At 41.4% G+C, this 23037-nt stretch overlaps 1 protein-coding gene and 3 non-coding genes across 4 annotated transcripts; 3 read left to right on the forward strand and 1 right to left on the reverse strand.

Annotated features, from left to right (window-relative positions):
• Positions 1-786: 786 nt before the first annotated feature.
• Positions 787-22938, reverse strand: tex10 (testis expressed 10). Its single transcript, XM_022192998.2, has 16 exons — positions 22762-22938; positions 19613-19825; positions 18915-19102; positions 18489-18815; positions 18189-18401; positions 16893-17145; positions 16688-16800; positions 15026-15273; positions 14779-14914; positions 12285-12454; positions 10389-10566; positions 6594-6810; positions 2606-2686; positions 2315-2499; positions 1934-2144; positions 787-1182 (listed from the first exon to the last, which is right to left on the reverse strand). The coding sequence occupies exons 2-16, from the start codon at positions 19793-19795 to the stop codon at positions 1060-1062; spliced, it is 2826 nt and encodes a 941-aa protein (XP_022048690.1). The 5' UTR covers positions 19796-19825; positions 22762-22938; the 3' UTR covers positions 787-1059.
• Positions 4663-4735, forward strand: trnat-ugu (transfer RNA threonine (anticodon UGU)). Its single transcript has one exon. It is a non-coding gene; the product is annotated as a tRNA-Thr (tRNA).
• trnat-ugu (transfer RNA threonine (anticodon UGU)) lies at positions 7407-7479 on the forward strand. The gene has a single exon. It is a non-coding gene; the product is annotated as a tRNA-Thr (tRNA).
• Positions 15537-15609, forward strand: trnat-ugu (transfer RNA threonine (anticodon UGU)). The gene has a single exon. It is a non-coding gene; the product is annotated as a tRNA-Thr (tRNA).
• Positions 22939-23037: the final 99 nt, after the last annotated feature.

The following is a 23037-nucleotide window of genomic DNA, read 5'->3' on the forward strand; positions in this document are numbered from 1 at the left end:
ATTCTGCTTTTTCACCTAGAATGAAGCAGTTCTTTCATCCTCTTACTGAAGATATTTGGTTTGTGGACAAAACAAGACATTTATCAATTTGTGCTTTGGGAAACACCAACTTTTTAGCACCAATATGTGACATTTATCGACCAAATAATGAAACGAATAATCGAAAACATGACTGACACACCAGTTTGTTCTTTAAGGGTTAAGAAACATGCATTTCTGAACGATGCTGTTTTTTTCTACACATTTTTTTTTGCACAAAAATAACCCTCATTGTTTAATTTGATGAATATTTACCTCATTTTTTCTTGCTTTGTCAAACAAGAACTAAATAAAAACTGAAACAAAATAAGCTCTCCTTTTTTTGTTTTTAACTCTACTTTATCCCTATTTTAGTCTATTTAAAAAAAGAATCTAAAGTCATTAGTTACCCAAGAAAGCAGTAACAATGAAGAGAAAAGAGAACATTAGCCAGGCTAAGAACGAAGCAGTTCTTCCCTCCTCTATGACGGTAAACTAAATATATTTGGGTTGTGGACAAAACAAGACATTTGTCACTTTATGCTTTAAGAAATTTTTGACATTTTATGGACCAAACAATGGAACGAATAATCGAAAAAATGATCTCCACAGGACTCTGGCCTTCTAAGAAACATGCATTTCTGGAATATTGCTGTTGTTTTTCTTCACTTTATTGCAGAATAACAACTCTTATTGTGTATTTTTATGAATATAAATTAGTGTTTCTTGCCATATATATAAATGAATAAAATAAAAACAGACAGAAACTTCATTTTATTTTGCCTTTATTCAGTTTTTTTCCCCATTTTAGTTTTTTTAAAAAAAAATCCAAAGTCACAGGTGTCCAAGAAAGCCCTGCATTTATGCAAAGAGAATAATCACCAAAGAATGAAGCAGTTTAACAGACACAAAACAAGAAATTGTGGCTCACAATATTTAAAAAAAAAAGAAAAGAAAAGTGGCCCGCTGTGTGTTTTTCCGCTAAGTTTCGTCACCATTGATCTCTGTGTTGAGTTTGAGAACACACCGGGGGTTGTTGTGTTAGTACATGTCTCGGAGGCCCAGATTTCCACGGTGAGCCGAGGAGCCGTGAGCGACGGTGACGCTGTAACAGTAGAGCAGGTCGGTGAGCCACTGCTCCCTGGTCGCACCGCGGGAATATCTCTGAAAAACACAAATACAGAGTGTAACCAAGTGATGCACATGCACAACGTGCATCTTTAAAAGGTCTTATATGGTCAAAATCCCTTTTTATTCTGCTGAATGTGCCCTAAAAACCTACAGGTGTTAAACAAAAGATGTAAAACCATGAAGACGTTTACTTCTGCCATTCCTCATTCGAGTAAGAATTTTTATCCAGTTTATAAATAGATTTTATCTTGTTTATACTTAGAAACTGAGGATCCAGAAGCTGTAAAAATGGAAAACAGTGACTGTTTACTTTCTTGAGCTGCTTTAGAGGTTCACATATGGTGAAAATCCTTTTTTTTTGTCTTTAAAATCCTGGAGGTGTGAAATAAAACCAATGAAAATATGAAAACAGTAATTCCACAATTACTCCAGACACCTCTCAACTGGGTTGTCTCTCAGCTTTACAGCGCAGTAAGAATTTTATTCACTTTTTACACGCAGCTAATTCTGCGATGTTTCCATGTAAAATGATCACTCAGAGAGAAAGTTAGAAGAAAGTTCTGCGCAGACAAACTACAACCACAGAGTCTTCTTCCTGAAGGGGGCGTGGTCAGCAGCATCTCAACTGCATTTAAAGCTACAAACAGTCCATTTAGAACAGAACTAAAACCACAGTCACAGTGAAATAAACCATCTTTGCTGTATTCTGAACTGAAAATGTAAAGTCTTTCTATAACTTGCTCCAGAAGGGGAACCATATGGGACCATTGAAGTGTGTGTTTACCGTGAGGTGCTGTATGATCTCCTGCAGCAGGGCGGTGTTGGCCAGCAGCTGGTTGTGTAGCGGCGTGTGCTGCAGCAGCATTGAGAGAATCTGTCCGAGCTGCGGAAGCTCCTCCTCGTTCAGATCGCTGACACGCAGCAGCTGCAGAACCATCCGGAGCAGGCGAGGAACGCTGCTCAGAGCCGTGATGCAGGCGCCCCAGATCGCCTCCCTGCAAACGAGACAACAGGAGTGTTTTAAAAGCAGCTGCTAAAAACATTCATCAGCTGACAGGAACTGCTACTATTAACTGTCTTCACCCCACAACCCAACAGTAGGTTTAAAAGGTATCATCATTTCCAAACACAGATCAGTAAAAGGCGGTAATGATTCCAAGCACACCTTTTGTGGTTGGTTTCAGCGGGTGCCGCCTGCTGCAGGGTGACCAGCATCGCCAGCAGACTGAGGCAGCACTGAGACAAGAACCGCAGCACCGGCTCTATCGGCAGGACGGACAGATCCAGTAATCTGGACACGGCCCTCAGCAGTCCGGCCGCCATGCTGTCAGGAACCACCCCCAGCTTGGTCTGAGACACACATATCACACACACATCACATGAACTCTATCAATAACGTGTCACTGTGTGCACAGAAATAAGCATGAAAACGACTATGGTGGAAAAATACTCTTACCAGGTATTTGCAGATGCCGTTCTGTACGATGTCAAAGCACTGTGACTTGGAGCCCAGCATTTCCAGGCAGTGGCACACTTCCTAGGAATCAAAAATATCCAAAAAATCCATATCAATGAAACATCTTAACCGACCCGCTGCTTCCAAAGAAAGCGTGACATAATTTTATCTAAGCAACCACAATGTTTCCAAAACTGGTGCTTCAGGCTTTCAGTTGCTTTAATAAAAGGCTTTCTGCTCAGATTTTTTTTTTTTGCGGAACTCTGACGCATGTCTCTAAAAAAATATAAATTAAAAATTCACAGAAAAGCTACGGTGGACAGCCAAATTGGTAGCATATGGATTAATTTGAATAATTCCTGCAGTAAAAAATATTTCAACCAGCACTGCTGCTCCCATTTCCTAAAGCATTTGAGGTGGCCATCATACTTCCACCACCATGCTTCACTGATGAAATGGCCATGATACTACCACCACCATGCTTCATTGATGAAAAGGCCATAATACTACCACCACCATGCTTCACTGAAGAGGTGGACATGATACCACCACCACCACCATGCTTCACTAATTAAATGGCCATAATACTACCACCACCATGCTTCACTGAAGAGGTGGACATGATACCACCACCACCACCATGCTTCACTAATTAAATGGCCATGATACTACCACCACCATGCTTCACTGAAGAGGTGGCCATGATACTACCACCACCATGCTTCACTAATTAAATGACCATGATACCACCACCACCATGCTTCGCTAATTAAATGGCCATGATACTACCACCACAATGCTTTACGAATAAAATGGCCATGATACTACCACTACCATGCTTCACTGAAGAGGTGGCCATGATACTACCACCACCATGCTTTACTAATGGCCATGATACTACCACCACCATGCTTCACTAATTAAATGGCCATGATGCTACCACCACCATGCTTCACTAATGTAATGGCCATGATACTACCACCGCCGTGCTTCGCTAATGAAATGGCCATGATACTACCACCATGCTTCACTGAAGAGGTATCCATGATACTACCACCACCATGCTTTACTAATTAAATGGCCATGATACTACCACCGCCATGCTTCGCTAATAAAATGGCCATGATACTACCACCATGCTTCACTGAAGAGGTATCCATGATACTACCACCACCATGCTTTACTAATTAAATGGCCATGATACTACCACCACCATGCTTCACTAATAAAATGGCCATGATACTACCACCACCATGCTTCACTAATAAAATGGCCATGACACTACCACCGCCATGCTTCACTGAAGAGGTGTCCATGATACTACCACCACCATGCTTCACTAATAAAATGGCCATGATACTACCACCACCATGCTTCACTAATAAAATGGCCATGATACTACCACCACAATGCTTCACTAATAAAATGGCCATGACATTTCCACCACCATGCTTCACTGAAGAGGTCACCATGATACTTCCACCGCCATGCTTCACTGAAGAGGTGGTATGCTTTGGATCCTGAGCAGCTAAAAGTCTGCACTTAAAACACATTTTGACTGTTTCATTTCAGATCCACTGTGGTGGTGGACAGAGCGTGAAATGCTGAAAATTGTGTCAACGTCCAAATATTTATGGACCTGACTGTAGGTAATGTCCAGTAATAAAAGGAGATAAACGGAAATTTAATGCCAAGATGGTCAGACTAAACAATTAAAAAGGAAATAAAGGGGAAATGTCTTTCTCAAAACAGTTTTAACCTGCATTTAGCACGCACAGTTATACAACAAAAACAATGTATTTCTACAAATCAGGGCTGCGGCTGTCGATTATTTTCAATTTTGAGTAGTTTATCGATTAATCTATCATTTGTTTGGTCTGTGAAAAGTCCGAAAGTGGTGGGAAAAAAAGCCAAAGACGTCACATTTGAAGAGTTTGACTTCAACCTTCCAGTGCTGCACAACAAAGCCAGAGACACACCTGAAATATGCTCCACGCCCACACCTGCTCAGGTGTGTCGTCTTTATTTGGGTAAAGAAATATTTATCTTGCATCTAAGGCCCTATAGCTCAGTGGTTAGAGCACTGGTCTTGTAAACCAGGGGTCGTGAGTTCAAACCTCACTGGGGCCTAGATAACATTTTTACGGTATGTTGATTTTTAAATTCTGAGTGGTCACAAATAAACACTCAGGTGACCGAGAATCCTCAGGGAGGTCGTTTTGGTCAATAGCTGATGCTTGCAGACAGAAAGCTAAGCAGCTTTAATGTTTCTCAGAGTTTTAGATGTAAAATGTATATTTGTTTACCACAAAATAAAGAATGCAGCTGATCAAGGCACAAAAACGATTATTTTCATAGTCGATGAATATGTCAACCTTTTTTTTGGTTAATTGATTGTTTGGTCAATAAAAAAGCAAACAAACGTTGATCAGACAAATGTCTAAAGACGTAAAGATAGTTTAATGTCAGAGGTGGAAAAAAATGAAAATATTCACATTAAAGAAGCTGCAGTCAGAATTTGGAGGTTTTCGCTTTAAAAATTTGTATTTAATAGTTGACAACGCACTTAATTGTTTAATCGTTGCACCTCTAGTATAAATTTATAGTGTTTTACATCACTTATCTTTTCTATGCATGAATTCTATTTTCTGTAATTCATCCAGTCAGTACAAGAACAAAAAATGACCTAATGTAAAGTCAAGCAAAAAGAAATTAGTGGATCCATCAGTTAATCATTTATACTTTGTGACTATTTCAATGCTTAATTGGTCATTTAAGTCATTTTTGAGAGCAAAAAGGGGGAAAATCAAATGTTTTCCATTTCTTAAACGTAATATTTTCTGTTTATTTATATTGTATAAGTTCTGGCTGTTAGTTGGACAAAACAAGCCATCTGAAAGTGCTAGATTAGGCTCTGTAGTTGTCTATTGATTTCCCTGTTATTTTCCTGATTAACTATTTTCTTGATTTTTTTTATTTTTTTTGGACTATAAAAGATAAAATGTGGTGCATGACTCAGATCACTGTCATAGAGGACAGAAACCAGAAATTATTCATATTCATGTAGCTGCAATCACAGAATTTTGTCTTCAGAAACAAAACAGAAATAATCAAACCGATTCATCGATAATCAGAATAGTTGGCGCTTCATTTATTAGTTGACAACTAATCGATTAATTGTGGCAGCTCATGTCTGGATCATGGGAAGCCTCCGATTCGACAAACGGAATAGTCGGTAAACGGCGTCTAAACGTGCAAAAAAACTCAGACAAGTTTGGTTTGAGGCGTGAAAAGCCGCCACGCCACAAGAACTTTTTTAAAAGTGAAAAATAAGGCTCCACTTTCCCTCATTAACTTGAAATCCAAATCAAATTTCTCATTAGCTTTTATCAAATTGAGGTGTGTGCGTGGCGAGGCCAGTGTGTGTCTGAACGGTGCACCTGTTGGCATTCTCCCCGTCATTAAAAACAATCCCGTCTCATTAGTCCAACCAGAGCTGACACGGTCCGTCCCTTAATGCCGCCCCCCCCCAGCTCGCCACCACCTCCCTCCTCCTTCGCGCCACTCGCCTGTGATTGACTCAGACAGGGAGATGAGAGAGGCAGGATCTGAGGCCTTAATTGAGGAGCTGAATTAGTGATTATAAGCCCCCCACTTGCTCACACACACTTGCCCCAGGGCATAGTTGCGTTAACGGTAATTTCTGCTCAGAAATGTCACTCTCCCATCATGCCATGAGCTCTCATTAGCATTTGTGCATATCCACTATGCCCGATAACCACGCATCTCCAACCTGCGCAACGCGATAAAGGTTCCCCTCTCAGTCGGAGTGCCACGATAAAGCTTCCACCCTCTGAGCTCTATATGAGAGACAGAGAGAGTCCAGGGGGGGACTGAAAGACCACAGCTGTGTCCAGAATATCAACACTTTTCAAAACAATCCTTCACCTGCAAGTTGACGCTGAACTCGTGTGTGAAGTGAACGCACCTCGACGACGTCCCAGTGGTGGGTGAACTGCTCCAGCGGTGTGGGGTAGAGGCTGAGAGGCGACAGAGGCGACGGAGGCAGGGTGCCGTCGTCCTCCTGCAGCGAGTCGAGGTGTTCGGACGAGAAGCCGATGAGGCTGGAGAACAAGAAGCTGATGTAGTCGACGTCCTGCAGAGCCGCCTCCTGGCTGCCGACCGTCCAGCCGCTCAGAGACGACCTGGAAAACCAGCAAACGTTCAAGATTCCTCTGATGTCCTTTTCCTAAGTGTGTGGATGCATACTGCAATGAAAAAGCATTCCTCACCAGTGCAATCACTAAAAAATAAAAAATCATTCAGATAAATAAAAACAATGACAACTACAATGATGTAGTGGATGTCTAAAATAGCAGCAGGTTGAAGGATAAAGAAAGTCCTGTACATGATGGACATGGACAGTAGTCATTGTAAAAATGGCAGCAGGTTAAAATGAACACATAAGAAGAATAAAAAGTGTAAGCGCTAGATGGAGGGAATTTAGCTAGGACTCATTGCATAGGGATGGGGGGGGGTTTAAAGCTATGTTGTCTTCAAAATTACAACATTTACCAGAGTAAGAAGAAGACTTAGGACTTAACCTTATTGTTTTGTAAATATTGAATAGCCTTTTCTCATTTCCCAGATGACGATGATGTTGTCACATGTGGCATTTCTTGTGCTGCAGAACAAAGCCTGAGACACACCTGCAACTGGTTGATCGAGTCACACTCCACTCATACCTGTTCATGTACAGTTGTCTTTATAATAATAATCCAACAAGAATTACCATATCTAAGGCCCTATAGCTCAGTGGTTAGAGCACTGGTCTTGTAAACCAGGGGTCGTGAGTTCAAATCTCACTGGGGCCTAGATAATGTTTTTACATTAATTTTTTTATTTATAATGCTCCAAACTAAACACCCACATTACTAGGAAACTTCAGTGAAGTATGTCCTCACTGATGCTGATACATGATGCTCACAGGGGGAGGAACGTAAGAGGTTTTATACGATTGTCACAGACTTTAAGGGGTAAAATGCACTTTTGTTTGTTGCAAACCCCCAAAAATGACATCACTAGAACTGCATCACAGGTATTTTCTCGATTAATCGATGTTGTTCGATAATCTGGTAAAGAAATGTCCATCACTGAAAATGACAAATCTCTTTTTTGCCCACAATTCAAACATATTTAGTTTACGGTCATAAAACGGGAAAGAAAACAGAAGATATTTACATTCGAAAAGCTGTAATCAGTGGAATTGGATTTTTTTCCATCTTGAAGAAAAAGTTTAAAATGTCAACATTTATTCTAAAAAAAAAGCCCAAAAATAATCTATGTGGACTCAACCGATTCAGTAAAAAACAAAAAATTCTGAAATCCTTGCTGCAACTGAGAAGCGATGATCGACTTCCCTGCATCTAACAGTCACAAGACAAAAATTCAGGAACTTTTTGTGAAGTTGTTGAACGCCTATGGTTCAAGAACTTCACACAGCGGGGACAAGCAAAGTGGAAGCAAATTAGAGCTACAAACTAGATTTTTCGGGATTTATTGAGGAAAACAGGTCTGTCGATTTTTTTTTTTTTTTTAAACGCAACTGGTAAAATATCTACAGCATGTAAAGACAACATATTTTTTTGCAGTGTTAAAAATAAAAGTGTGCTCGTTTGTTTTTCGATTTCTGTAAAATAAATAAATAAAGCAACTCAACTTTTTTTTAATGATATACGGCATTCTAACTGTGTCGAGCTGCACACAAAACATGAGTTTTCTCCTTATTCTTCTTGTTTCCATAGAGACGCAGTGAAAAATGAGCCAACAGTGAAGAAAAATTTAAAAGGAACAAAAATCACCCAGGTCCAGGGGGTTAAACTCCAGATAACATTTCCCATCTAATTTATTCCTCGATGGCATCTCTTATGTGTAACTCATGATGCGTTTTGTAAGAGTTATACTGCGAAGAATAGGGAAGACGGTTATGAAAAACTCTTCCTGGTCCCGAGGGGAGGACAGATCTGTAGGAAATGTGTGTGAATAATTGTGTTTTGTGAAGCCCGAGAGGGGACAAATGCAGACAGCCTCCCCGATACTCCGTGACGATGCTGCATTCCAGCCTCCCAAAGAGCTCTTTGTATCGCGAGCATTGCACACACATCCCATCCCACATGAACTCCCCGCGCTTAAAATTTGTCCGACGCTGCCCCACTGACAAGAAAAAGGTCAGACACACAAGCAAACGCCGGTGTGCACACGCTATCCCAAGTAAAAGGTAAGCTGGGGATGAGTAACGGCACAAAAAAGAAAGAAAACCTGCTTTTATTGTCATCAGTAGGCTGAATATCAAATATACTCTCACTCACATCAGCACCCATCAACAGAAATCAGATAACGTGTCTGAGATTCCTCTGTGAAAGCACAACACTGCCATCTGATGGGGCTCAGCGGGAGTGTTTTAACCCTCCACACTCCCAAGTAGTTTCTGGGAGTTTATTTTTTGCTTCTTGTAACATTTTTTCTCACTGTGGGCTCATTTTTCACTGCATTATAAAGTCCTGCACCTCTATGGAAACAGGACAACCACGGCTACAAGGAGAGAGAACTCCAAGATGTAGTTTGTGCAGTTTAACAGAGCTGCAACACCATAAACCAAGTTAAATAAAAATTAAAGTTGAATTTATGTACTTATTAATTCTACAAAAACTGAAAAACTTGGATTCGGTTTCTACAACAGTTTTATAAGTTCCCACAAACACTGGGAAAATAATAGTTGCTCTACACACGACACACATTTTATCATTTACATTTATACCTCTAAAAACTTTGCGTTTCTCACACAACTCCGTACATCAACTTTACAAAGATGCTTCATTGGCTGAATGTGTCCTCCATCAACTTGCTGACAACTTTTCGAACCAAGTCCCATTTATTTTATTGCTTATGCATGTTTTATTTTCATCCTAGCCTCTGTTTAGTTTCCACCCTTGTCTCCTTCCCTGCTCTGTAGAAACACTGCCTGCAGTTCAGCTGAAAAGTGTCAGTGTTTTTGTCGCATTTAAGTCAATCGCTGCCTCTCGTTTACGCTAAAGAGTGTAGAATTTCTTTTGCGTTTTGCAGAATCCATTCAGTGCAACTGTTTGGTGTTTTTAGGGAAATAAAAAAAAAACACATAGAACAAGAAGACATGGTCATCAATATCCCCTGCCACATGTGATGTCTATGAGTCTATATCCAAAATAGTGATCAAGGGCCATAACTCTGTAAAATATTATCACACAGGTCTCATTTTCGAACTTGATCAAGGTGTCCATGGTGTGAAGCTACACACTAAATTTTGTAATCCTAGCTGTAATAGCTTCCGAGAAAAGCTGTCCCCTTCATGTCGGACGGAAGCACAGACGGAGGCCAAACCTATATCCCCCTTTTCCACTTCGTGGAGGCGGGGGATAATAAAGTGACTTTGATGAAATATTATGATTTTAACATCAAATTTAGTTTATTTTCCAGCCAACTGCAAGTCACTCATGAAAAGTTCATACACTGTCCAGAAGGTGAAAATCTGGTGATTTTTTTGGTTTTTACAGTTCGTCACTTTGAGGAATTTTGTGATTTTTGGCAATTTTTTTTGAAAGATTTTGGAGGTTAATACTTAAATAGTTTAACTGTAGGTGCCCATCTGGTCAAACATATCTTCCCTAAATAACTGTATCTGTTACACACACATGAATAAAGTGAGTTCATGTGCTTTCCACAGGTCTGGGGGGGTTTTGAAGCTCACCTAAGGTGTACGATACGAATCAGAGAGGCGGCCAGGCCGGCAGAGATTCGCCCGGCGGTGCAGCAGCAGCTCAGATTGGCCAGGAGCGGCTGCGACATCTTAGGCAGGAAGTAGAGCAGCTGCACCATTCGCTGCTGGGACTCTGCTGGTAACAACACCACAACTCCTTCCTGTGGATCTGTGGAGCACACAAACACAGACCCACAAGTCACACATCGAGGCAGCGGCGCGCTGGGCCCTCCAGGTATATTACAGGGAGCTCTGTGGAGAAAATTAAGACGATACTCGGAAAACCAGACTATATCCGGAGCAGCAGAAAAAAGACTAACAGAAAGCCATAACTACTACAGTGAGGGCTCAGATAATGTGTCTGTGTGCGTGGTGTTCTGTCCATCTCTGACGCACATGCTGATGTCAGAAGCCCTGAGACAAAAGGAGTCTTGTGATGGTGAATTGCTGGCTCTGCGGCGGTTTCTATCAGAGCACCCCCTCCTCTGCTGGCCTCCGGTGTCTCACACCAGCCCCGGTATCTGACCATCCTCAGAGCGCTGCACACAGACAGGCTTCCAGCGCTCTCCACCCATAGTTACAGTTCAGTGTTCAAAAGTTGTCTGCGATGGGAAAGGTGAAGTTATACTGCCTCCTAGTGGACACACATGGCTGTGGTTTATAAAACTCCACATTTTTCCGCTTTGATCACTGCTGCTGCATTCTGTGTTCTATTTAACTGTTTACTCCTCACATAAATAAATGCATTTATTTCATTAGCCAACATCTAAACAGAGCTCTAGCTCTCTGTGCATGTCCCAAGAACAGAAAGCTCCATAATCTGAGGCAGGATATATATTTAATTATTTCTGCACTACATTCTGAAACACAGAAGCAGGAATCTTAGGTGTCTTGGTGGCCTCAATCCGTATTAAAGGACAACCTGCTCTATGCAGACTTACTTACATTCCTTCTGTTTCTTAATGATAGATGGAACCGTCTTTCAGGAGATATTCAGTGACTTTAAACTTTTACTGAGTCCATCTCCTGGCTTGTGCTTTTCAATAACCTGTTCCATGTTCCTTGGAGTTTTCTTTTAGTTACAGCCAGAAGCAGCAGTTTCACCAGCTGCTGGCTCTACATCGGTTTCTATCAGAACACCGACTTCTTCTCCTTAAATGGGAAACATGGAGTTGTACTGCCTCCTAGACGGAGCTCCCGCTCTTTGTGTCCTAAAATCTGAGGGAGGAACGGTCTTGAATCACAGAGCAGAACACTTGCTGCTACACTTTTATTGGATTTCCAACTCTGGAGAACAGCTGGCAGGTTATTGTGTCAAACCAATGTCTGCGAGAGTAAACACAACATAAATTTCTTCATCTACATAAGTATAAACCCATCTACAGATGTCCACACTACAGACACACTCACTGCACGAGTGCGAGGAAAGCAAATGAAGGAGGGTCTGTTTTTGTGGTCAGTATAACAGACAATTTGATGGTACATATCGTAGTGAGACTACAGCTGCTTACAAAATCTGCTTTATTCCACGCAGGGGGATGCAGAAACCACAAATTGGTCTTTAAAGGGGTATGGCTAGAGGGTGATGTACTCGGAAAGATTCACAAATCAGGGCAATAGCATTTTTTCTTTTACTTTTGAGAGTCAGTCACAATGACTCTTCCCAGTGTGGTTGTGACAGAGAGTCTGGCATCACCTCTGATACTACCAACAGCATGTAATATCACGAAAATAGACATTTTTGTGCACATTCTACAATCGCTGTGTCTTCAGCTTTATCTGATGAAGGCAAGAGCTTTCACCGAAACTGTCAAGGAAGGTAATTAACATCCATCTCTTCACCTTATGTCTGAGCAAAAGAACTCACAACTAATGTAATAAACTCACCGTAGAGCTTGCAGGCGTGCGTCTGCAGACTGCTGAGGAGGTCTTTGTTGCCTCGAGCGGCAGCAGCCTGGATGGAGCTGATGAGCTGAGCGGACAGCGCCGGGTTACGGTGGCCCAGCTGGGACAACTGCAGAGGAAGAGATGCCAGCCATCGACACAGCACCTTACTCCTTCAGAGAGAGACGGAGGACGGTACAAAAACATGAACACAGTGATATGACACAACTGTGAAAATAGTCTAAATACAAACTGTGATCATCAGGACGCAACGGATTCCTTTATTATCGTCCATTTTGACATTAAATAGCTGAAAAGTCCATAATTTAATTCTTCCTATATCCACATCTCATTACCGAAATCTACAATTCATACTGTTAATATCTGACTTTTATTTATTCAACTTTTAGACATTTACAATTTTAATTATGACTCATTCTAATTTTGGCTCCAGATATCTTCAATTCCTCGGCAGATCTACACCCCCTGTCAAAGGTTTTAGGACACTTTCTCATTCAAATAAAGTAGAACCTGTCCTACAACTTTTGACAGGGGGTGTATCTACCAAATTTGGTACACATATGCAGCACATCAGGCTGAACAAAAGTCAGTGACAGCCACATTCCAAACCCAACAGGAAGTGAGCTATTTTGCGTTGAATATCAGATTTTGCCCATTTTTCATTTTTTTCTAGAGCGAACTCCTCCTAGGGGGAAACTCCAATTCACCTCAAATTCGGCCAGTACATACAGGAGGCCTTAATGATCCAAAGTTATTAAAATCTTTTTCCAAAGTCAAAGGGCGTGTCCGTGGCGGCCTCTGGAATTTTGATCCTTCGCCATGAAATTTCCAATGCTGTGTAAATGCCCTGAACATGCTCCAATCTGCCTGAAACTTTACATGTATGACCAGAGTCCTGCCCTGATCACATCCATATGATGAAATACACCCCCTGTCAAAAGGTGTAGGACAGGTTCTACTTTATTTGAATGAGACAGTGTCCTAAAACTTTTGACAGGGGGTGTAAACTGCCCGTTTTAGATCCCATATTCAGTTTGAACTCCATGACTTTGTAGATTTGTAGAAACCAGGATTAGATGACCCGTCATAATATAATTACAGATATCTTGATGTAGAGTTTAAACTCTGTGAAATGAAGTTATGGTATCTTCAGTCATGTCAGAAGCTACAGGAAGTCAGAGGCGGTTTGCTTTCCAAACTCCATATGACGGGCGTATCACCACCATGTCCTGAAGCCTCAGGCCAAAGTTCTAGTACATTTCAACCGCAGGCTTCTGAAGAACGAAGCTCTTGTTCTCCACAAAGTCCTCGTTGATGAGCTCTTTCCATTTCGCTGTGTTTTCTGACAGTGAATCCACCACAGCTGTTGCTTCTGCGAACGCTGTTTGAATGCTTTGCTGGACTGACATCCAGCGGGAAGCCTTACACAAGCAGCACCACACACAACAATTCAGACTAGCTTGAGAATGTCTGAGATATCTGCAGCCGTTATTCAGACTGGTCCAATAATTACGGAGAACTCTGACCGTGGATTTGACTGATCAGAATGATTGTACAGATAATAGGAATAAACATTCTGAGAAGTCACAATGACTGTTGATATCTGTAATTGTAATTCTGATTAGTCAACCTTTAGTCTGTGTGATCTGACACAGTCCTGGATGAAACATCTATACTGAGACATCTTTTAATGTGGACTACATGAAATTCGAGAATTAAAAACCCTTCCTGTGCTTCCCCAGATAGCAAACTATGGGTGAATCAATGTTGAATCTATGTTGAGACCTAACGTCGAAATTACACAGAAAGCGCAAGGTTGATAAAATGTTGAGTCGACGTTTGCTTTTCAACCATAAATCACACTTTACCCAGATAGCAAAAGATGTTAAATCAATGTTGAATTGGGGTTAAGAAGGTTGAATTGTAGTTACGGTTGAAGACTGATGGTTGGATCAACGTTGATTCAACAACATTTTGTCAACATTGAAGTTTGTGTTTAAAAGATGCCATTGAATCTACATTGTATTTTGGTTTAATTAAAATGTTTGACAGGTCAATGTTTAATTAATGTTGAATCTATGTTTGCAAAGATGTAATCTATGTAAGCAAACGTTGACTCAACATTTTATCAACCTTGCGCTTTCTGTATAATTTCGATGTTAGGTCTCAACATAGATTCAACATTGATTCACCCATAGTTTGCTATCTGGGTCACTAGATGACCAGATCAGTCCCTAAACTCACTCACTCATCTGTGCTTTACACTTTTTAAAGTTGAAAAAAGGCTGCCTGTGCAAGACTAGCACGTTATTGTGCAAGAAAATGAAGTTCTCCTTTACAAATTAGTTGTTTTTTTTTAAAAATATATCTTTAAAGATTCCAAACAGCTACACTACAACATGGGGCCTTTGCTGTGGTTTGGTAACACCATGCAAAAACTGTACATGTTTGGTTAAAAGATCCTACAGGAGGTTACCTGGCTATATGTGTGTGTCCTTGCTCCTGCTGGTAGAGTTTGCTGTAGAAAGACAGCAGCAGAGATCGTGTTTGTAGGGACAGGTTCCTCTGCTTGTAGTAGATATAAACCGCTGCCAACAGGTCCTCTGTCACCGCTGCAAACACACAAACGCATATTAAACATCCATTCCAGCAACATATAAGGAACTAACTCAAACAGTAAAATCTGTTGAGTTTGTGGGCGTGTTCATCCAAATCATCCTTACTTCTGCTCCTCTGTGTGAGCACCATCTTCCACACGGTTCCCAGCAGCATGTGCAGCTGCCTGTAGCTCAGCTTCACCGTGTTGCCCAGAGTGTCTCGGACAAACGTCCTCAGCGGCGTCACCCAGTCTCCGTCCGACTCTCGGCCCTGACTCTGCTTCTGGCTGAGGGACACCATCACCTGGCAGAGGGTGATGTTCAGGGCCAGAGGCTCCACAGTCAGACCGAGAACGGCTGCAGGCGGTTTACTCCTGCACAAAGTCGGCAAGAGGTTAGATTTCACATACAGGAGGTATATTCAGCCTAAAGTTACTCACATCAGTGCCAAAGTTTAATGTACAGTGAGTTTTTATTCAACCAGTAGGATTCTCCCGACTGGAAACAGTTCCTGAATTCAAACAGCAGCATAACAAAGCCTGAGACACACCTGTAACCAGTCACCTGCAGCTCCACACCCAGACCTGTTTGAGTTTCTTGTTTATTATGGCTAGATAACAAATATTAATATATCCAAGGCCCTATAGCTCAGTGGTTAGAGCACTGGTCTTGTAAACCAGGGGTCGCGAGTTCAAATCTCGCTGGGGCCTAGATAACATTTTTCATGCCACTATTTTTTTGTCTTTAGCGGCCATAAACAAACATTTAGATTACCGGCAGTCGTGAAGAAACTGCTTATGGTTCATTAAAAATGTTCATAGTAAGAAAAAAAGAAGTAGTTCAACAGATTAATGTTTCTCATACAGTTTGAAGTGTAAAACCCACATTTCTGCTTGTTGCAAAAAAAAACAAAAAAAACCCCGAAACTGTACTAGTGTTTTGTTCACTACTCCACTTCAGTGTGCTTCCATAGCTTTCTTCTAGCTAGAAATGACATGAACAATAATTTTGGACATGGTATCTATCTATCCATCCATCCATCCATCCTCTATACACCGCTTTATCCACACTAGGGCCATGGGGGGTGCTGGAGTCTATCCCAGCTGACTCGGGCGAAGGCTGGGGACACCCTGGACAGGTCGCCAGTCTGTCGTACGGGTTCCATATACAGACAATCACACTCACGGGCAATTTAGAATAATCAGTTAACCTCAGCATATTTTTGGACTGTGGGAGGAAGCCGGAGTACCCGGAGAAAACCCACGCATGCACAGGGAGAACATGCAAACTCCATGCAGAAAGATCCCAGGATCAAGGCGAAAGTGCTAACCACTACTCCACTGTAGAGCCCCTGGACATGGTATTCTTATTAAAATGTATAACAGAAACTGACCACGTTTTATTGATCTTTGGCACTTGTTTATTTCATTTGAGTCAAAAGAAACGTATTGGTCAAATCAAAATGTATCACAAATCAAAAGCTGGCATGAGAAGCAATAATTTTGGTCTTAACTGTTTCATTTTTGTAAATTAAACGATGACTTTCAGATTAGAGATATTTTCTTAAAACACTGTTTACATACATTACTTAAAGCAGAATGATGCAAACATGGGATGGATGCAAAGAAATCAAGGACACACTTGAAAAAAACGGGTCCTAAATTCATAAAGTCAGAAATTCCACTGGGCACCTCTAGCCAAATGATGTTGATTTATACAAATAGCTTTATCAAAGTCAAGAAAAAAAGAAGAGAGTTTGAATATTATGCACACACTGGTATTCCTTACCTTTTGAGATCAGCTTTCTTTTTAGGTTTGGGTGTGTCCAAGGTACCGTAAGGAAAGTTTTTCATGAAGTGTTGCTTAAAATCTCCCAGGTATTCTTTACGGAACCACGCATCCTAAACAAAGACAACACGGTCTGTCATTCTTATCAGTCCTTTTCCTTAAACAACAAACACACAGGGTGATGCTTGTGCACGTCTCGTCTCACCAGCGCGTCCTGGTGTTCCTGCTGTGGTGCCAGTTTCCTCAGCAGCTGCAGAATAGTCAGGACCTGGAACATCACTGACATGGCGTCTGGACTGAGCAGGTGAGCTCCTTCTGTGCTATTCGAGGGGCAGTGAGCGGTGCTGGCCTCCACCCAAACTTCCAGCAGCAGAGGAACAAGAGTCGCTGCAAAGCTCTGGACTGTCTCAGCTGAGTCCAGACCTTCAGTTACTGCAGCTCCTGGGTCCACCTCAGGTCTACTCAGGAATAGAAAAAATTGGTAAATATTATGTTATGTGCTTAAATTTAAATGAAACAATGATCATGAGCTGTGCCCATCTGCAGGTATACATCATGGCTCCATGGAAAAGAACTGAAAAATCTGACTTACAAAGATGGAAAATTATCCAGGAAGCTCTCTAAGCAACAATAAAAATCTGTGGAAACAGTTGTAGCAGTAATCAGGAGCACAGAGGGAGCCACAGTACCACTAATCATGGCTGCAGTAGTTGTCCTCCAAATATTACTCCATAGACAGTGAACTACTTTCAAATCTAACCGTGAAAAAAAGGGAAGCTGCTTCACATTTGGTAGATTTAGTTTTGGTGACAGCTCATACTGTTTAAAGAATTGTTCAGAACATCGACCTTTATGGACGGAGGCCACCACAAAAACTCTAAAAACAACAACAAAACTTGCTTGTTCTTTGTAAAACTGCAAGATGAAATTTCACTAATTTACATGAAAAGATAAAGAAAAAAGACAAAAAAAGAGAGATAAAGAAAAAATTGTTGGGCTCAGATGGAGTCCAGCATGTTAACATGAATCTGACCACGACTAACGCAGTGAATGCATCGTCCTGACAGCGAAGCACGGAGAAAGGAGGTGACATTATAGATTTACAGAACACCACTGGGGTATTTTAAACCAAAAGGTGGAGTAAGACAACCACTCCAGTGAAGAGCAATGACAAAAAACAGTCTTTGAAGACTGACAGAACTCTGTATCCTCCATGCAACGGAAGATTGAGTTTTACATTCAAAACAAAAGGAGCACATGTGAAATATTGAAAAATAATGAAAGATCCGAATCTCAGTAATGAGATACTCCTACAGTGGGCCCTGTATTTTTAGTTCATCAAATCTGAATTTGACCTTTTTCATTTCATATTAGAGCAAATACCTACTATTCAACCTCGAATAATCATTTTACATTTTAGTGATACTGTACACTTCTTATGTTCTGTAAGTTGTGTGTTCAAATAAAGTCTCTCTTGGTTACTTAACTCTGTGTATCATACCTGAGTTTAAAGGTGGAGTGAGGAGTCGGTTTGGCGCCAGAATGTTCGTACACCCGAACCCCGACTTTGCTGTAGATGAGCTCTTCCCAGTTGAGATACAGAGTTGCAATCCGGCCCTCTCCACTGGAACCAAACAGCCGCTCAGAGGGGACAGACATGTCACTTTCCCCCATTGGTCTTTCTTCAACTACCGCCTGCAGAAACCGCCCGAGCCTGAAACACAACAAAAGCAAACGGCATGGTCGGGATCCAGATTTATTGTATGACTTTTCAGATTCTGCATGCATGTGGTCTCCATACCTGAGGAGCACAGAAAGCCTCCACTGCTGGCTGCTCACAGCTCTGTCAGGGTTCACCGACAGCGTCCACGTCCGGCTTTTGGCGTCCTGAGCCTTTTTGGCCGCTCCGCTGTTCTGTCGGTGGGAGATCAACTCCAGGAAGTTGGTGAGCAGCACCGCAGGCCGAGCGGCCAGCAGAGCCGGGTAGTGCTCCAGGAAGACGTCCAGGACGGTCATGGCGTCCTCCTGGATTCCCGCCTCGATGTGGGTCATGGCACAAGACAAGTGAGCGCTGAGGAGCGGGAAAAACGGAGCCACTCGTTCTGCAGGTACAGACTGCGCAATGAACCTGAAAGCAGATTTAGACGCTGAGTTAACCGACACAGAAACAAAAGCCACGTGCTGATCATATAGTGCTACAGTTTGACATCGCTGTTGCGTCTCTAACCTGAGCACTCGTGTAGCTGCCACGCGAACGTTGCCATCCTTGTCAGTGAAAACGGCTGCAACTTCAGAGAGCAGGCGGGACAGATGCTGCTCTAACAAAGAGGGATTGATGGACAGCAACTCTTTCAAACCCAACAAGGCACTGTGCTTCACGTTGGCATTGTAGTGGTGCAGCTGAGACAGGAGCTCCTAGAGGAGGAAGGTGGAATACGGAGGATGAGGACAAAATGTGGTACCAAATAAATACATTTGTAGTCAAGCCCAAGCAAAGGTTGCAGTTAAGGATACACAAGGTGTGGCAAATACAGAATGAGACTCGTGTTCTAATTCAGTTTGATTTAATCTAAGCAAATCGGAACTTTCAGGTGTCACTGATGCCCATTAATCAGCGTACACTATGTGGTTGAGGCATGCACTGACAGAGGGCCAGTCTCACTTTTTATTAGCCACCCCTTGCACATTTTTTTAGTGAGTTTGACCCAGAATTTATACTTTTGTATGTGTTTTTATAAATTTGTGCCACCCTCCTTGTGTGACAGGCCTGCTTTGGATAGTAAATCAAGTGGTAGTGTTTTAAATGCATTACACAGTGAATGCCGAAATGAAGCCCAACACAAAAAAGTATAGCACAAATGCAATTACACTAAACATTTTCAGTTCTAATTTGCACCATGTTTCTGAGTAAACATAAAAACTTACATTGATTCCTAGCTGCCTGTGTGTTGTGGGGCCACTGGTGTCTCTCTTCAGTTGTTCAGGCAGATGGATTCCCTTTGTGCGGAAGTTAGTGTTGGTGGCGTTGTCAGCTCTGGGCTTCTTCTTTCCCACTTTTAGCTTGACCTTCTGAAAGTCATCCTGTCTCTTCTTCTTCTTGGCCTTCATCGCTGCAGTCTGGCCCCGCAAGGTCTACAGCTGCAAAATTACAAAGATAGCTTGTAGCAATCCTAAAAACAAAATCTGTAAATGCTTTTATCTTCTTGAAGAGGCTACATTTAAATAATCAAGGGTTCTACTGTTTAGCCTCACAGTGGTATTATTTAATAGACCTGTCCGGTCACAGGACCATGTACTGACATGACCTTGAAATTTGGCTTCAAGCTCATCTCCTTGTTTAACTCCTCTGAATATGTCAAGATTCAGGTGAAATATGTGATCACTTTCCAAAGAGCACAAGCTAAATCAATGAAGCGTTGTAAGATGACCGTTCCCAAAAATCCTAGTCTCCAGACAATCTGCTTGTATGGTACAGATGTAGCAAAAATCAGCTTTTAATTAAAGAGACATGCAAAAACTTTACACTCACACACACACATGCATACATATACCAACTTACACACATACATATATGCGTGAGTGTGTGTGTGCACTTTCTTAAACTTATCTGGAATAAATTTATGCAATAAAATAAATCAAAAACAGTGCAAGCTAAAGTACAGGGTGTGCAGAATTATTAGGCAAATGAGTATTTTGACCACATCATCCTCTTTATGCATGTTGTCCTACTCCAAGCGGTATAGGCTTGAAAGCCTACTACTAATTAAGCATATCAGGTGACGTGCATCTCTGTAATGAGAAGGGGTGTGGTCTAATGACATCAACATCCTATATCAGATGTGCATAATTATTAGGCAACTGCCTTTCCTTTGGCAAAATGGGTCAGAACAGAGATTTGACAGACTCCAAAAAGTCAAAAATAGTGAGATGTCTTGCAGAGGGACGCAGCACTCTTAAAATTGCCAACCTTTTGAGGCGTGATCATCGAACAATCAAGCGTTTCATTCAAAATAATCAACAGGGTCACAAGAAGCGTGTTGAAAAAACAAGGTGCAAAATAACTGCCCATGAACTGAGGAAAATCAAGCGTGAAACTGCCAAGATGCCATTTGCCACCAGTTTTGCCATATTTCAGAGCTGCAACATCACTGGAGTGTCAAAAAGCACAAGGTGTGCAATACTCAGGGACACGGCCAAGGTAAGGAAGGCTGAAAAACAACCACCACTGAACAAGACACACAAGATAAAACGTCAAGACTGGGCCAAGAAATATCATAAGACTGATTTTTCTAAGGTTTTATGGACTGATGAAATGAGAGTGAGTCTTGATGGGCCAGATGGAGGGGCCCGTGGCTGGATCAGTAAAGGGCAGAGAGCTCCACTCAGACGCCAGCAAGGTGGAGGTGGGGTACTGGTATGGGCTGGTATCATCAAAGATGAGCTTGTGGAACCTTTTCGGGTTGAGTATGGAGTCAAGATCAACTCCCAGTCCTACTGCCAGTTTCTGGAAGACACCTTCTTCAAGCAGTGGTACAGGAAGAAGTCAGCATTGTTCAAGAAAAACATGATTTTCATGCAGGACAATGCTCCATCACATGCATCCAAGTACTCCACTGTGTAGGTGACCAGAAAAGGTCTAAAAGGTGAAAAAATAATGACATGGCCTCCTGGCTCACCTGATCTGAACCCCATAGAGAACCTGTGGTTCCGCATCAAATGTGAGATCTACAGGGAGGGAAAACAGTACACCTCTCTGAACAGTGTCTGGGAGGCTGTGGTTGCTGCTGCGCACAATGTTGATTGTGAACAGATCAAGACACTGACAGAATCTATGGATGGCAGGCTTTTGAGTGTCCTCGCAAAGAAAGGGGGCTATATTGGTCACTGATTTGTTTTTGAATGCCAGAAATGTATATTTGTAAATTTTGAGTTGTTATATTGGTTTCCCTGGTGAAAATGAATAAGTGAAATGGGTATATATTTGTTTTTTTTGTTAAGTTGCCTAATAATTATGCACAGTAATAGTCACCTGCACACACAGATATCCTCCTAAGATACTGAAACTAAAAAAGCCCCACTCCAACTTCCAAAAATATTCAGCTTTGATATTTATGAGTCTTTTGTGTTCATTGAGAACATAGTTGTTCAATAATAAAATTAATCCTCAAAAATACAACTTGCCTAATAATTCTGCACACCCTGTATTTAGCATTTTCTTTACAACTTTTCTTGCATTTGCCTGTTGAAGTGCTATAAAAATATACATGCTTACACACACACACACACACACACAGTCAGCCAAAATGATGTATACACACATCAGGAAAAGGAAAAACTTGCATAAATATCTAATTTGTATAAGTACTCGTTTTTCTATACATATAGATACTGCTTTTGAAGTCTGATCATATTACGATAACACAGTGTACTGCTGTACGATGTTTTCCCAACAGATGGCATTAACCTCATGAATGTAGCATCAACAAGTGACGTCTACAACATAAATAACATAAATGTGTGGAAGCCACTTTGAGCACCTCTTACCTTTTGTAGAGGCCAAAGGTAACTTGTATTAATCTTGTGATGTCTGACTAAATTTGGTATTTAAATATTTATGCAAGTGTTTCTTTTTTCTTATGTATGTATGTATGTATGTGTGTGTGTGTACACACACACACACACACGTATATAATTCTAATCAATAATTATAATTGCAGTAATATATTAATAACATACTCATATTATAGATATTCTTAAAACATTTAAAAGAAAAAAGAAAAAAAATCCTGTATATTTAGGTTTTCCAGGGCTGGACTGCTGTCTGTTACCAGACATGAGGTTAACGGAAATGAACGTGTGCACTGATTTTAATGAAAACGTAACACTGCGGACCAATGCATACGTTTAAACTGTGACACGCATTTTTTGCAAAACTGCACAAATTGCTCAAATTTGATCCGGTTACACTGAAAAGAACTACAACGGAGCTACATTAACGGCAGCTAACTAGGCTAGCCTGAAGCTAACTCATCCCTGCTGCAGCACCAAGCATGACAGCTGTTTATTTTACTCACCACAGTAAATAGACTTCTACCGTCAGAGGGTCACACAGCATCAAACATTCACACTTCAAATGGAATATCCAACCTGCTAACGACTATTTATACATATAAAAAGAAAAACCATCTTTATTCCATCTCGTGTTGATGCGTTGGGTCCTTTCACTGTGTGTGCAGTTCACAAAGCCCGCTTGTTAGGTGAACAGGGAGCTGATCGTATGCGGGGTTTAAATGAACAAATGTATGATTACAGCACAATTTCCCTTTTTTAAGCGTTTATTCTCTAATTTG

Source organism: Acanthochromis polyacanthus, chromosome 12 (genome assembly GCF_021347895.1).
Source record: "Acanthochromis polyacanthus isolate Apoly-LR-REF ecotype Palm Island chromosome 12, KAUST_Apoly_ChrSc, whole genome shotgun sequence".
Taxonomy (NCBI): Eukaryota; Metazoa; Chordata; class Actinopteri; family Pomacentridae; genus Acanthochromis; species Acanthochromis polyacanthus.

Excerpts from the sequence above, each read along its gene's own strand:
- tex10 (XM_022192998.2), bottom strand. The coding sequence starts at position 19,795 with ATGAAGGCCAAGAAGAAGAAGAGACAGGATGACTTTCAGAAGGTCAAG. Across the intron at positions 17,146-18,188 it reads CACTCCACCTTTAAACTCAG|ACCTGAGGTGGACCCAGGAG; the intron begins GTATGATACACA and ends ATTCCTGAGTAG. Across the intron at positions 16,801-16,892 it reads AGGAACACCAGGACGCGCTG|GATGCGTGGTTCCGTAAAGA; the intron begins GTGAGACGAGAC and ends GTCTTTGTTTAG.